The sequence below is a fragment of the Dromaius novaehollandiae genome, chromosome 2, assembly GCF_036370855.1.
Source record: "Dromaius novaehollandiae isolate bDroNov1 chromosome 2, bDroNov1.hap1, whole genome shotgun sequence".
Taxonomy (NCBI): Eukaryota; Metazoa; Chordata; class Aves; order Casuariiformes; family Dromaiidae; genus Dromaius; species Dromaius novaehollandiae.
The window spans coordinates 49,573,152-49,589,242 of NC_088099.1; the positions used below are offsets into that span (position 1 = coordinate 49,573,152).

Sequence of the window (16,091 nt, forward strand, 5' to 3'; positions counted from 1 at the left end):
TAGTTTATTTTTACAATTTGAGTATGGGAAACTTGTAGATTAGCAGATGGTTTGCAGCTGCTGCATTATCTGATCTTTCCCCTTCCAACTCCATTGTTTTGTCTTCACAGAATGCAGCTCCTTCTCTCCGCCAACTACAGTGATTCTTCTAATCCTCTTGTGTTTTGAGGCTCTCCTATTCCTCATCTTCACCTCGGTAATGTTTGGGACCCAAGTACACTCCATCTGCACTGATGAAACGGTGGGTGTCTCGCACTTCCCTTCGCCCTGTTTTTTGCCACTTGCAGAAACAGTGAAATGTTACAGGGCTCTACCTCATTGCGCAGGGAGCTTGTGTATGTGTACCCTTTGAGGGAAAAATCTGGTGTAACAAAGTTCTCTTACTGGGAGAACTAGTGTGCACGTATTTATTTGTAGGCTGTGATGTTGTGTTGACAGCACCTTTGGTAAGGTAACATTGGGAACTGAGATTACTCTGTATAGAGCATTTGTCCCTGTTGACTGGAGAATATTTTTCCTTTTCTGGAGTGCTGTTACATTGGTGTCTTTTTAAATTCTGCTGTGGATGCCCTGGCATCACTGTTTGCAGCTTTACGTGTTAGGCAGCCAAGTTGAGTAGGAAGGTCCAGTGAGGTATGGAGGAGGGTGGGGTTTTTTGTTTGTTTTTTTGTTTGTTTGTTTTTGTTTTGGGGGGGTGTTTTTTTTTAATTTTTCCCTCTCCCCTGTGTCTAGGAAATTTCCAGTTTTAGCCACTTGTTAAACAGTTCAAAAACTCTTGCCAGGTGGAAAAAAAAGGGAGTGGGGGGAGGTTTATAGCATCTGGGTGCATGGTAACTTGGTGGGTACACTCTGCTGCAAACCCACATGTCACCCCCAACTGAAAAGCAGCAGAGTAGAGGTTACTTAGTGTTGCAGTCCCTCATATATCGCTGAAATTGCCCACTTCGGTAAAGATGGAGCCTGTGACTCCTGGTGATGTTTTCACACTTGTGAATACTGCTGGCCTTCACCAAGCATGCTCAGACATCTGTGGTAGCTCACACCAGGAGACTGGAATTAATTGGAGAGGTTGAAGAGAAGCAATTATCTTAAAGGAGTGACCACTCTATTTGCCTCCTCCCTCCTCCATTAGTTTTCCTTCCCCTTTACTTGTTTGTGCATGGCCAGTTGAAGCTGGAATATGTATACTTGTTGCCATAAGAGAGCTAGAACTGGCACCATGGAGTGTGAGAGCCCATCACTCCTCACACTCTCACAATACTTGTTTTTATGCTGGGCTGGGCTTCTGCAAGAAGCTGATGATCACACTGCGCAGCTCTGCTGTGTCTGGAGGAAGACTCCAGCTATTTTTTCTGATGGGGAGATTCCCAGGAGGAAATAGTGTAATACAGAACAACAGGATCCTGCCAAGCTTGAGTTTATTTGTTATCACATAAATCAACAATGCTATCTGTGAAATAATCATCTGAATTTCTCAGTGTTTGATAGCTTGGCAAGAATATTTAGAACCTGCTTCCTACAGCCAGGTTCCCAAATAAGTCCCTTGATTTTCCCCCTTCCCCCTTCAAATGCTGGGAACCCACAGAGGTTATCACCTATGTCACAATCTGAAATTAAAATGAAATATAGGCTCCTCCTGTGCGTATTTGTGTGGTGGTTTGTTTAGGTTTTTTTTGTTTGTTTTAATACTTACAGGTAGGGATTTTGCTCTTTGGAAACTTCTGCGTTGTCCATGATATCTCTTGTTGTTGTTGTGGGTTGTTTTTTTCTTTTTTTCTTCTTTTTTTTTTTTTTTTTTTGCTAGCATTGGGCTAGCTGTGACTGGGATGCACTGTGTTTTGAGTGGAGGAATATTTCCAGATGAAATTTCTCCTGCTGTGGTCTCTTTTTTTTTTTTCTCTTTTACTTCACATTTTAGAGTCAGGGCTGTGCCTTGCTGTTTCTCACCTCCCTGTTCCAACCATTGGGAGACCTCACCTCACCATTTTGTGTACACTATTTGACAGTGATGGTCCCTTTCTGCTGGAAGAGACCCAGAACCCTAGTATTGGGCTGAAACCTCTGAAGGTGACATTACCAGTGGCCAGTGCATCTCTTGCAGTTGACTATTGTTTCTGCAGAGCTCTGAGAATCAGGAATTTAAGACACATAGATATATTACAGTTCTATAGCACAGAAGAGAGATGTAGGTCAGGAGAAGCTTGCCTTTCAAAAGATCCTAAGGTAAAGAACAGAATTGCCTGTCTGCTGCTGCTACCTGTTGAAGAGTAATGCTCTCTCCAGTGATTGCACTGGTTAACTTTGCTTCTATGGCATCTAGGTGTAGCTTTTCTGGAAGACCCAACTGACTTCATGGGTTTTAGATATGATACAGGTTTTTTTGTTTGTTTAAAGTGAGTGACTAGTGAATGGTTTCAGCTGATTTGCTTGATGGCTTGTTTTTGTTCTCCCTCTAACCTTTACTAAACAATGCCAATGATTTCTCTCAAATCAGTATACTAATTTAACCCTTTCTTCCTGCTGTCAGCCTATGCATGTTTTGTCAGTGATTTTAATGAAACATGAAGAGGCACCAGGTAGACTCAGCCACACAACCATGGGCACTTCCTGAACTTGCTTGGTGAATCTGGGAGCATTATAGAGATTATCTTGTTTATTTTTTTGTCTGCAAGCTTATACTGGTTTCCTCCGAAACTTTTCCATCTGGTTAGCACATAATGCTTTCAGCCAATAAAACACATACTTTGTGTTTGGTTTTAGTTGGTGGGCTTTTTTTTAATTGACGTCTGTGGCAATTATAGGGCAGGTCTTAAAAAGTTTGAAATTTCCAGGCTTGAACAAAATGAGAGTAAACTTATTTCCAGGCAATATTTGCTATCCTTAATTTTTTTTGTATGAAACAGTGAGGGGGGAAAAAAGGAGAGGCTTTACAGATATATTTTTATTTTCTTACTCCATTCTTTGGATAAGGGGTAACTGAGAGTAGAATTTCCCCGAATCCAGAACTACAAAAATTATTTGACTGAAAATGTGATATTTCTGTTTTCAGGGAATAGAACAGTTGAAAAAGGAAGAGAGAAGATGGGCTAAAAAAACAAAATGGATGAACATGAAAGCAGTATTTGGCCATCCGTTCTCTATAGCATGGCTTAGCCCATTCGCAACACCAGACCAAGGAAAAGCAGACCCGTACCAGTATGTGGTCTGAGGAATTCTTGACCAGCATTTCCACTAAAATAGAAATATATTACAGCACTACTGTTATAAATTTTCCATGAATGTTTAAAACAAAAAGCAAAACAAACTTTTTTATGTCTATTAAATGGCTGATAATTGCAGAGAAAAAAAAGCCCTGTATTTCACAACTTTAGATAATTCTATGTCTCTGGCTGAAACTGCTGCTGCTTCTTTTGCTTTCCTTTCTTTTTTTTATCTTTTTCTTTTTTCTTCCTTTTTTTTTTTTTTTTTTTTTTTTATCTTGTTAACTTTACTGGCCTTTGTTTCTATCTGCTTTCTGTATGGCATAACTAATGTGAAGGGGATCCTCTTTCTCTGTTGTGACCCACCTCTTCTGAGTCGATTCTCGTACTGTCTCCTGACTGTGAGGAGCTCTGTGGAAGACAAATGAGTGCCAAGTCCTACAGAGACACCTTTGGACTCCCTGAAGGAGCACATTGCTCTTTCATAAATGAACTTGAACTGGGAAGTAGACACTTCACTTACCAAAAGGTGCAAGACAAGAGTGCGACACAGCAAGAGAGCCAATTGACCTGGTGATCACGTACAGTTAAAGTATTTAAAACAAATGTTGCCAACACCACTTTTTCTACCCCACCCTGGCCTTTTTCCTTCCACGCTTTCCTTCCAGCCACAGAACTGATTTCATCTTTCTGGCATTATTTTGTCTGTTCCCTCCCTTGTGTGCAGAAAACTGTTGCCCTCCTAGGGAAACTGTGGCAGATTTAGAAGACCCTCTGGTTTTTAAATGCCTTACACTTGCAGGAAAAAAAGAAGTCTAATTTTCAAGTGTTTAGGATAGCAGGAATATCTGTGTGTGTGTGTGTTTGTCTTGGTAAATGAGTTGTTAGAGCAATGCCTGATAAAAATTATTAATGTAAAAACTAATATGAATGCCCAGAGGCACACAGAATGAAATAAAAACTAATATTGATGGGATGTGTAGGTATACCAGGGTGATTGACTGTATTCTTAGCATTGCCCTGGTTTAGAGCTTTGTAAGTCTTCTCTTATTTATGCATACATGTGTTATGTGTATAGATACACACACATGTGCATGTATGTATTCTAAACTGGGAAATATTGATGGTAAGGAGCATGCATGCTGTCATGAACTGTGTGATAATACAGTATGTGCTGTTGCAAGTGGGAGGGACAGAAGGCGTTCCAAAAACTGGTAAAGCTAAACCATTCATGAGTACAACTGACATCTTGTGTTCAGGCAGGAATTTTGTTATATTTTTTGCATCATGACTCCTGTGGGCTCACCAAATGATAGTAAACAAAGGAAAAATATAAATCCATTGTGTCCACGAGTCCCAAGAAATCCTTTTTTTTTCCTTGGTTTAAGATAAAGTCATATTTTTGGAAAATGACCTGTTTAGACTTATTCAAAGCCATGGGGGACAGGAGGGAAATCAGGGAAGGAGAAATTAATGGATGTCTCACTTTGGAAGTAATGTGAATGCTGCATCTTTTTGATCTGTCAATGCTTCCATATGGAAAACAAATGCAATAAAACTTTTCCAAAAAATGCCTTGCTGTTCTTATTTTCTTTCTTCACTTTAAACATTGGCAAAATCTATGATGGTGTCTGAACTTCCACTTTTATGCACAAGCTGGCAGAAGCATATGAAGGTTAACTAGCTTAGTGCTCAACTTTTAAGTTTAAAAATGAGTTAATCAGTAATGTACTGATCTGTTAATCAGCAGTGTTATTTCACCACTCAGAAGTGGCTGTCAGTAACTGCATCAGCTGTGTAAATTGATTGCATTTGCCACAGCCTGTATTCTCCTGCTTGCTCAGGATTAGATCTGCAAGAGTATGTTGTTGCCTCTCTGCTGTAAGATTGTACTTAAAGATTCACGTTATCAGCACTTGTTCTTCACTGGGAATACTGTGAAGGAAATGCGGCTTTTGCATACACAATTTTTCTTAAGAAAAAGTTTAGTTATTGTTTTCATGGTCTGCTGATAGTGGAAAGCTATTGTAAATAAATATGTAGTTCTGATTTTAGTGTGTATGATATGGATTTCTTCAGATAATGCTACCAGCTTAACAGTCAAGGGCTGGATCTTTGGACAGTTTGAGTTTAGCTGGCAGGGCATGTGCAGGTGGTAACTTGAATTGGTGGAGCATCTGGCCCAAAAACGGTTGTGACACAAAATCAAATCACTTTTTTTTTTTTTTTTTTTTTTTGCTTTACTCACCTAGACAAGAAACAAACAAATGGATGTCTCCATATATTTCAGAGCTTTAAAAATGTTTTTGATTATGAATTCCACTGATGCATATTCCAATTCTGCTTTATTTTAGTTACCCTTATTGCCTATATGTTTTGGAGGAAGATTGATTGCATTGTTTTGGTGTTCCAACCATTGTAGAAAAAATGTGTTGTTACTCAGTTTTGCTTGTTTCTAACAAATTCAAGTTGCTAAACAGTGTTATATACTAGTGATACTTTCAGCCAGACTGCTTTCGTTTTAAATGATATCATTGCAGCTTGTAGAAATACCCATTGCTGTCTGTCATTTATTTGCCTGTGTGTGTCTTGGTTGTCCAGGGTCCTCCGTTTTACTTACACCAACCAATCTGGTGGTGCAATTTGCCACAATAATAATGAGACCAAATGTGGGTCAGCATTAATGTGTTGGGGCAGACTTACTGATTTTCTTTAAGAAAAGTCTTTTCTTGAACAGGATTACCTTATTTCAGGTGTCTGTTCTGTTTTAGCATGGCCGAGAGAACTGGAAGGACAAACTTGACCACAGGCAGAGTGCCTCTGTGGCAAACACAGCTTCGCCCATTGTTATGGCAGGCAAATCTGGAAGTTGAAGCTAGACAAGCTTCAGACTGGAGTTAAGGTGATTAACTGGCTACTTGCTATTGGAACAACTTGGCATAGATTGTGACAGATTCTGCATCGAAGTGGCAATTCTTACATCATGGTCATGCCTTTCTTTTCTAAGAAATTAAGCTGTGCTTGAGCAAGGAACTCCTATGCCCTATGTTTTATAGGACCAGGAGGGTCTCCTGTCAAAGTCTGCCTTAATCATGATTTCAAATAGTAAGCAATACTTCCTGTGTCTTAACCTTAATTTGCAAACAGTTACGATGCCTGCTTGTTCTGTTCGCTCTTTGCTTTTGGGTTTGAAGTGTGTTAAAAGGACCTCATGTATTTCTTCTAATGTGTGAGAGGTGTCCGGCAGATCGCCTCTCCTGGGTCAGACCATCCAGCTCAGCCTCCTCTTTCTGACAGTGCACAGGAGCAAGTACTGAGGGAAAGAGTGTAAGAAATGGGACGAGTGTCTCTGTTCTGGTATATCCTTAAGCATCATAGCGAGAGCAAAGGTTAACCTTACCCGACCTTCCCTGCATTTGCAGAGTTTTACCGCTTAATGAAATGGAAGTGTCCAGTATTTACTCTGCATTTATGTTTTTTCTCTTGAGGATTTGTTTGAAAATTAAGTAGTTTCGAACAATGAAGGTTTTTTTTTTGTTTTGTTTTGTTTTGTTTTTTTGAGGTGAAACAGCTACACTATGGGGAAGAGAAACAGATGTGATTTGATTTGCAATACAACATCCCCAGTTTCTAAAATAATGGGGGGAGGTAATGTCTGCAATGCTATATGCAGTTCTGCATTTCTTCCTTCTCCCTTATATATGTTTTTTTAAGAGCAAGTCTGGGTTACAATTTTGTTGACCCCAGATTTTTTTTAGGTAATGTTTCAAGTAAAACAGTAAGTTACTGATTACAATTTTTTCCCCACTGGTCTCTATCTGTAATTCTGCAGCACTAACTAAACTTAGATATCCTGGAAACATTTCTTTTCTCTTATCCTTTCCTGCCTTTCCATAATCCTCCTAAGACCCTACTGCCCATTGGGCAAATAGACAACAATTAGTACAGGTTACAATTTTTTAAATGTTCTGCTTGCTTTGAATACGTGCACTAAAGGGATTGGTGAGGTCAGAGCAGGAGAAAGTATGCCCCATCCAGTCTGATTAACCGCACTCTAATCTGGCATTAGTACGGTCTCAAATTGACCTTGCTTATCGCCTTGATTAGCAGATTACTGTTCAGAGCAGGGTGAACGGTGTTGGTTTTTGGGAGGGAAGAGCAGGTTTGCTACCCAGAAATGTTAGAGATTCTTATTCTCGGTTTAGATGGCAATGTTGCCTGAGCTGGATTACACGCAGGAGGGCAGGCTTCAAGCTTGCGCTGCCCAGGAAGAGTTTAAATGCTTGGTGTGCTTCTGCTCCTGCCCCGTACTGCTTGTTTTTCTTCTCTCTAGATGCTCACACAGTAAATGCTACAGCCACGGTGACAGTTTGGTTCTAATGCCTAAGATATTTTCCAGTTTGTGAAAGAAAGCTGAGAGCCTAAGTTGTTCCTGTTCCTTAAGCTGCAAAAGCATCTGCCTTCCTGTTTGTAGCTGCCTGGCCGTGGGACTCTGAAACAAGAGTTCTTCATTGCCGCAGAGGGGAAAAACAAGCTAACACAGCCTGCAAAGTTTCAGCTCCACTGTGCGCGAGCGCTGCTGGTCTCCAGGCCTGCCCAGGACGTAAGGGCAGTGCTGGGCACCACCACGCACAGCATCGCAGGCCTTCTCCGAAGGTGCTGCAGGTGGCAAGGGTTTTTCCCTGGAACCTATTGATGTGGTCAAAACCACGCGCTTGCAAGCTTGGACCAGCACAAAAGCACCTGTCTCTGTGCTTAGCATTGCAAGGTGAAGGCTTGTGCTTCAGGGGCTGAATTTTTCTCAGAATTGCCAACCTTGAAGATTTGAGTTTTGGTATTGCGTAATTTCTTGTTCTCCAAATTCACTGTTGTATTTCTCTGGAGTCAGCATGAGAAATGTGGTGTGAATGAAGTTCACAAAAGCTTTGCATTTAATTCCTCTCTTTATGATGGGGTTTTTTTCCTCCAGGGCCTGCTCGTGCTCAGTCAGTATCATTGCAAAACCAAATTGCTGTTACATTACAATGTTGTGTTATTTATAAGCCCTACCGTGAGTGCAGTTGCGGTGCTGCTGAGATACTGCACGTATTCATTTTTCCCTGCAAAGTTTTGGAATGATTTGTGGGTAATTAGAGAAAATCTGTGGAATTAGAATGTAACAAGAAGTGTATTTTTTCATCCAGCTGTTATAAAACTGCTGTTTTAAATGTTTTTAACTGAACATGCTTGTCTTTCCTTTTCTCGAGTGTCTCAGAACTTTGAACCAGTATCCCCGCTTTATTAACAACAGTGTTTCTACAGTGTCACTTGTATTACTATGTGTGTGTAATACTCAGCTATAGATCTGACTCCTCTCCTATATGATGCCAAAGATGTGCATAAAAAATTGTTCCCTGTTTCAGGTTGCAGTAACCTTAAAAATGGTCTTGGTCCCATATTTCTACATGGAGGATACTACCAGAAAAAAAGTCACTGCCAAAATTCAATGGACCTGATACTTGAAATAAAATTGTTTGTTTTAATAAGGGGATGCTCTTAGAGAGAGACTATATCAGAATATTGACTGACTGAGGCCTCTTAGAAGAGAGAAAATGATGGGTCCTGCTTTGAGGTCTCCACTTCAGTCTGTATAGATTTCTTCACACCCCAGTGGGTATCAAGCTTGCGTTTTAATTCATCTTTAAGAGACGGAAATGGAATTTTTCTTCTTCAATATTTGCTCTTAATTGGTGCAAACTAAACTTGCTCTTATGCCAACTTCTAGTGACAAGAGTACATATGGCTACAGTAAATCAGGGATGATTGAAAACATTACAGTATTTTGCTTGTGTCTGAACTGCTGTAAAAATGAGCAAATAAGGTGAAATTTTAAGTTGGCATTGTATCTTATTGCTTGTAGGAGGGACTCAGAAAGCATTGGGAGAAGAGTCGAGTTTCAAAGGGAATGGCTTCTAGCAGCCATCTTTTTACCACAAAAATCAATAGGAATTCATACTGAAATAACTGCATTAAGATTTGGATTGTCCATGAATTTTGTCATGTTTTAGGGTGGTTATTAAATTTGGAGATGAAAGATCAGTAAAAGAGGATGTCTGCCTTCATCATTAACTAAAACTTGAACGACAGCCCAGCTGTAGAGACGTAGTTTTGCACGTGCTACAGCGGTTGCTGCGCAAACGCCTGCTTTAAATGTGAAACAACCCCAAACTCTTCTCTTCTTGCAGGGTATTGAGCGTCTTAAAAATCAGAAGCCAACCTGGGAAAAGATCAGCGGCTGGGAAGGAATGAAAGTGGCGTTCGGTGGTGCTTTCTCCTTGGGTTGGTTCAACCCTTTTTCAAATCTGGACTGTAAAAAACCACCATCGCCTGAAGTAGCAGCAGCAGCCCCTGCATCTGCAATTATGACCCAAGAAGAAATTGAGCAATTTCTAGCTCAAGACGTTGCAGTCCAAGTGTTACATGAATAAGCAAAACATCTTCCAAGATGTCAAGGGACATGCTCAGGTTTTTTTAATAACTCTTTGTGCTGAAGATTTAGGGGATTTTTAAGTGGATTTATGGTGCAAAAACAAATTCAGGAGTATTTATCCAGAAGTCAGGTACAACACTAGCAGAAGCAATGCAAATCTCCAGAGAAAGCTTTATAGATGATGTGATTCATAAGCTCCTTTTCCTACCCCTGTCGATTGCTTTATTGAGCTTTTCTTTCCTGGCCTTTAAGGAAAGTTCATAATTGGACAGACTGGTTCCAGCTGCTGGAAATGTGCGATTGTAACCTATTTATCTTTTGTTCTTGTAACCTTTTGGAGGGCTAAAAGATAAGCACTGAGTAATGGTCAGATTAACCCAGCTCTTAAGGTTTTTTGAAAAATGCTTTTTTTTTTTTTTTTTAAAGCTCTTCCTATAGATGCTGTCTCTGGCTTATGAGAGTGGGGGGGAGTTCAGACCTGGGCAGAGGTGGGGGCGAGCTTAGCCTGGGTGTGATTCCCTTGTTTGGGCTCCAAAATATCCCTAGGGGTAAATATAGCTCCTGGGGTTGCCCAGGACCCATGGTGCTTGGCAGAGCGGTGCTGGTGCCAGGTGGGAGTGTGGGCACGTGGCCACAGGGTTGGGGAGGCATCCGTGGAGGTGCTGCCCAGCCAGCTCCTTGCTCAGGAGGCAAGCAGGGGAGCTGGACCACAGCATCTGCAATTCCTTGGCACCTAGTAACTGTTGACGTGGGAGGCATCTGGCCTAACTTTGTAACCCAAAAAGTAGGCAGCTGCTCTAAACCAGCCATCTGGGCTATTTCTGCAGTCAAAGAAGAGGGGGAGATTTGAGCACTCTGCTTTTGGAAGTACAGACCATCTCTCTATTTGGCTTAATTTAGTTTTTTTTTTTCTTTCTTTTCCTTTCCTTTTTTTTTCCTTTGCTGGCCAGACTTATCTTACTAGTATTTGACATTATACAGTGCTTCCTTAAGCTAATTTTGCAGGCAACTCATGATGAACATTGACTGTCTTTACTGGTGGCACACTACTTTGGAGTAGTTCCTTGCTTATGAGAATGGAATACGTAGAAAGCACACGCGCTGCCTGAGAAAGATGGGATTGCTGCAGACCGCAGTAATTGCTGCAAAATCGTAAAAAGATGGCACTACCTGTTGCATTCAAAAAGTTACAGATGTTCTGCATATTCCAGATGTAACTGTAGTTTTGACTTTGACTGTATTTCAAATATTCTTTTTTTCATGTCTTCCACCTTATCTTAATTATCAGGAAAATGTGCAGGATCTTAGAAATCACATGTTGCTGGTTTTCCACCCCAGGCTGTGTTTGATTTTGTCTGGCCCCACCTAGTAACATGGGATAAAGATAATTGCTTCCTTTTGGAAGTAAGATAAAGGATTTGGGGGATGAAGGGGTGGAATTGGGAAAGACCTAGATTTAGGGGTTTTTTATTTATTGAAGCAATACCAAATGGAATTTGTGTACATTTTTTTTTCCAAACCGGCATCTTAATAGGTATTAATGGTGTGACATTCAGATATATCACTAAGGCTTGTCCTCTGCCACTGTAGTCCCTTTTTCCTATGAAGGGACTGTTAATAAACTGAGTCCGGTGACTGGTGTGAGCACAACTTGGCTAGAAAACGGGGGAGGTTTCCGAACTGTGCCCCCCCCATATGTTGCCTCATTTTAGCTGAAGAACAGATGAAAAAAAAATCTGTAGGAAACATGTATTTATACATATGTTGTAGTTAAAGAAAAAACACCATATCTGGGGGGAATTGAGGTGTCCCCGCTTGTCATTTAGACTTGCTCTGTAGCAGTGAGATGTAAGGGAAGAGGCTGTCATGCAGCACCCAGCCTGCACCTGCCTATCAGGGACCCCTGTAAAGGGACATTGGGGCAAAAGCAGCGCTCTAAGGGATTCCCTACAGGGAGAAATAGGAATGTATACGCAAACTTATTAGAAAACTAAGACTCCCCTTTTAACTCATGTTTCCTAATTTTGGTTTGTGGTTCAGCCTCTGCATTCAGCTAACCTCTGTGCCTCCGTTGCCGTATCTGTAAAGTGGGAATGGTGTTAACAGACCCTGGGGGGAAAACTAAATTAATGCGTGAAACGCAGATGACTTTGAAAACAGAGCATTTTGAGGTAATTTGATAGTTTATCCGTGGTGGTGATTGTTAGAGCGACCTGTTGTTGCTGTTGTTTTTCTCAGAGGGGTTAGGACTGCTCCACCAGGGACAGGAGCCAGGATCAGTCACGTGTCCCTTGTTTCCTGCTGGGAAGCAGCGGTGGTGCTGGCTCTCTGAGAAAAGGCTCTGTGCAGGTGTCCGCTCCTTCAAATAAGCCCCTCTGACAGCAGCCTGGCTCTCCAGCGGGCTTCGGAAAAATCCTTTCCGAAGGGCCGGAAAATACAGGGAAAGCTTGCGTGGCCATGAGCATGCTGAACGCCGGCTCGGGTGAGACCGCGCTCTATTCGATAGCACTTCTTGGGACGTGACCACCACTTAGGTTGCTTTGGTTACATGCGGATGGAGACGGCACATTTTATTCTCCGCTCTCAGACCTGGTTTACCTCATTGTGGGGATTTTTGTCCTTCACTTGTGTTTTCCTCCTCTTGTGTTGGCCCTCATGTACTGGCCTTCCTAGGCTTTTTTCTTCTTTTAGCTGAAAAGCGGTGTGAAGAGGAGCAGGAAAGTGAGAAGAGCCATCTCCCCCCTTCCTCTTCCCCCAAAGCAGTCCTCTGTTTTCTGACCCAGCTGATAGCCCAAGAGCAGGAAAAAAATGATGGAATTGGAAAATTGTCTCTGATTATTTTTCTTTGCAGTGACAAGACAGGGGAAAAGTGACTGGTTTATCTGGGGTTACTCAGAAACCTGTTTCAAAAAGCTTCTGTCAGGGAGCAAGTCGACTTCTTGAGAGCAAAGAGATTTTTTTTTTTTTTTCTCAGCTGAACCTGTAGGCTGTGATTTAAATTCCCATGAAGAAATGGGTTCTCCACTCCATGGAGGAATTCCAGTCAAAATGAGAGACAAGGGCCATGTCCCTGTGCCCTACACAGAGCCGTGGGGAACCAAGTCCAGCCACCTGCTCTGGTGTCCTCCAAGGCTCAGCTGGGTCACCCTGGTCACCTCGGTGACTTCTCAGGGCCAGCAAATTGGCTGTTCTGGGGTGTTTCTTGGCTGTCAGTTGCCTCCTTCCCGACCCTCCCTCCTCTCCCCTCAAAGCCCCAACAGCCCTCAGGCTATCTCCTGCTCTGCTTCATCTCAGTGTAGCGTGGCAAAAAGTCCAGAATTGCAGCAGTCTTCATGAGATGCAAAAAACTGTTTTATTCCTAGGTTGAGCATAACCTTCCTGCAATTACTAGCTGGTTGCTTGAGACCAAACATGATTTGCATGAAACTGAAACCAAACCCACCACTTTTGTCTTCTTCCATCCACGTGCTTGTTGCCCCTTTGTTAAATTGTGCCTTAGTCTTCGGACCAGATTACTTGATTGCTGCTATGAATTTTCTTGTTGTCAACAGAGCTGTGGATCACTGGAAAGGTCGCTGCCTGGTAAAGGGCATGCATCACATCTGGCTTGTAGGGGATGAGACTCCTGGTGAATGCCTCACTGTGCCCACGCTGTGTTGTAACGTGGGACGCCCCAGGATAATGTTCTGCCCCACCATGGTGTGCTTCAAATGAAGGAACTGTAAAGCTTTCTGGACACACGATCCACTGAAATCTGCTTGAGATCAGCTCACTGCTTCAGTATAAGTTTTTGATGATGGAGAGGAGCGTGACAGATGTGGAAAGTACTCCTGTGCTTTATATCTGGTGTCTTCTAAAGCAGTTTCTCTATGCAAGTAAAGAATTTACATCTCTTACAAATACATATATTTTGCTACTTGTAGCTCATTTTATGCCTCCAATTGCTACTGTATTAAAGTATTAATACTTCCATCCACTAAGAACCATGTGGTCCTCCTCTGTTCCCAGAAGTCACTACATGCGTGGCCCACGTGCCCGCTCTGCATGGAGGGAGGGCATCGCTGGTCCTGGGGTCTCCATGCTGTGGGAGGAGGTGGCCTTGTGGTGACTGAGGGGTGTCAGGGTGGCTTAGCTGCAGCAGCTGTGGGGGCCAAGCGGTGGGAGGGAGCGTGACCACATTTTGTGATTGAATGGCTGCCTCCTTTTGGTGTTCCCCAAATCTTAGAAATGCAAGGGAGTGGTATAAATGGCTTCTTTTTTGTGGTGGTTTTTTTTGTTCTTTTTTCTTTCTCTGTGCTGGCCAAACTTCACTTTTGCGTGCTCATTTGTGCATTTCTGTGGGGTGAAATAGAGCAAGGGTCAGGCAGAGGAAGGCTGTTGGAGGATGTTGTGTGGGCCCTTCTCCACAGTGGGAGCTGGGCAGCATTGCGTGATGCTTCATGGATGGAGCCTGGCCTTGCAATTCCAGGTGATATTTGGAAAGAGAGATGACATTGCATGGATAGGTGACCCTCATTTCTCTGTTGGAAATATCCATGCTAGACTTGCATGGGAGACTGCATGGTGGATGTGGGCAACCTGTGTTGGATTTAATCAGTGGAAAGCCTCCACCAAACTGTTTTTTTGTTTGTTTTTTTGTTTGTTTTTTGCTATCCTAACTGGCACTTCAGGATGTGATCCTGCCTCTTCCCATGTGGCTCACTGACTCTTTTTAATAAATGAATGGTGAAGGCCTGGAAACAATGGAGACGCTGAAGGAAAGTCATTCCTGCAGTGGTTCCCTCCACCTACCCTGTGTTGAGCAAACCCTTAGTGCTGATGAGGCAGGACCTCCCAAATCATTTCATTGGATACAAATTTGATACTTTGCAGACTTACGGTCAACTGAGGGGGGACAGGATCTGCGGAAATCCAAACTGTTTGCGGCCAGGTTGGCACTAATATGCCCAACGAACTCATGGCATAAGGGAAGAAAGTCACATCTTGGTCCAAGCCCACTCATGGCTCGTGTAACCTGGGAATAGGAGCACAGTTGTGTTTTTTGTTTGTTTTTTCTCCATAAACGCTCATGGCCTTGCAAGTAATAGGTGTGAATAAAGGCATTAAAGGGTTTTCCCTCATATTAGAGTTTGGCCTACCTCTCGGAGGTATTTGCTCTCCCTATTGCTGACGGGATGATTTAGGAGCTGCAGCAGCCCGGAACAAGAGGGGCTCATCTGGCCACTGGTGGCTCCCAGTGTGCTGCCCAGCTTTTCTGAAGTTCGTTTGAACTGCCTTAAGTCAGGGAAAACTGCAGTGCTGGTCACTGCAGCTGCAGTAGATACCAGACAGTGACAGCACCGAAGAAACCCTCACAGCCTGCCACTGGTGTCTGTCATAAACTGGAGATGTTTAGGCTCCTACCCCCTATTTCATAGCTTCTGGCTGCGTGCAGCTCCTACTTGCTGTTTGAAAACTGAATGATTTACTCAGTTAAATTAGGAAATTTCAAAGCAGAGAGTGAAGAGGCCCATCAGAAAGACTGGATCTTAATGCAAGAAATATTTCATGTTGTTACAAGTCTGGGAAAGGATTAGCAGAGCTGGCACTTGCGTTCATGCCGCCAGTGGCAGCCGGCAGCCACCAGAGGGTATTGCACCAAGGCACGCGGAGCAGGGACCGAGCGAACTCACACCTCCAAACACTGCCCTGCTGTCACTGAGCCAGGCATTTGCTTTAAAACAAACAAACTGACAAAAAAACACCACAGTGAAACATACTACTGTGTGGCTCAAACTGTTCTTTTCTTGGGGAAACACCTGAAAACCCAATTACCAGATGGTGGAGAGAGAGAGAAGCGTAAGCCCCGGCATTTGACTGCTTGTGGCTGTTACAGTGATCCTGTAGTGCTGAGCCATCTTTGGCTGATGGTTGGTGGAGACGAGAACATGGTGCTGCAGGCTGGTGGGGTGGAGCTGTGGGTGACCCAGCTGTGCACAGCTGGCATTTCCTGCCTGGTGCCTCACACTTGTGCCCCACGTAGCTATTGCCGGAAGCCCTCCAGAAGTGCACCATAGTTGCGTTCATACATGTCATCCTGCAACCATCAGGGTGGGAGGGGGGAGATAGAAATGATATATATATTTTTAATGTTAAAGTATGCTTTCCAGGAAATCACTGGTAATGGTGTTGGAAATGTTACTTCTAAAAATCCATCCCCCACACCCTCCCCCCAGAAACCCTGGGAAGAGAAAGGAGGAAGATGTATGAAAAATGGTGTTTGGGAAAACTCTTCCAGGTTTGCTCTTTTTGCTGTCTAAAGATTGGGGGGGGGGGGGGGAGCAGATGTTACACAGTCATCAGCTGGCTGGCTGAGAGGAAGAGGAGATGGCTCAGGTGGGATTTGTTTAACATGTTTCTTGAGCTACAACATGGATCTGCAC

At 42.9% G+C, this 16,091-nt stretch overlaps 1 protein-coding gene across 6 annotated transcripts in view; it reads left to right on the forward strand.

The window, feature by feature from the left end:
* The window catches only part of ZDHHC3 (zinc finger DHHC-type palmitoyltransferase 3), a 38,518-nt gene extending 24,866 nt beyond the window's left edge, over positions 1 to 13,652 (forward strand). For 5 of the 6 annotated variants that reach the window (XM_064506430.1, XM_026094029.2, XM_064506427.1 and 2 more), the window contains exons 6-7: positions 111 to 241; positions 9,425 to 13,652. In XM_064506430.1, coding sequence (XP_064362500.1) covers positions 111 to 241; positions 9,425 to 9,667 — 374 coding nt within the window. In that variant the 3' untranslated portion in view covers positions 9,668 to 13,652. Of the gene's footprint in view, positions 1 to 110; positions 242 to 3,049; positions 4,774 to 9,424 lie in introns of those variants that run through there. The other variant, XM_064506431.1, reaches the window with a different exon arrangement.
* The last annotated feature ends 2,439 nt before the right edge of the window (positions 13,653 to 16,091 follow it).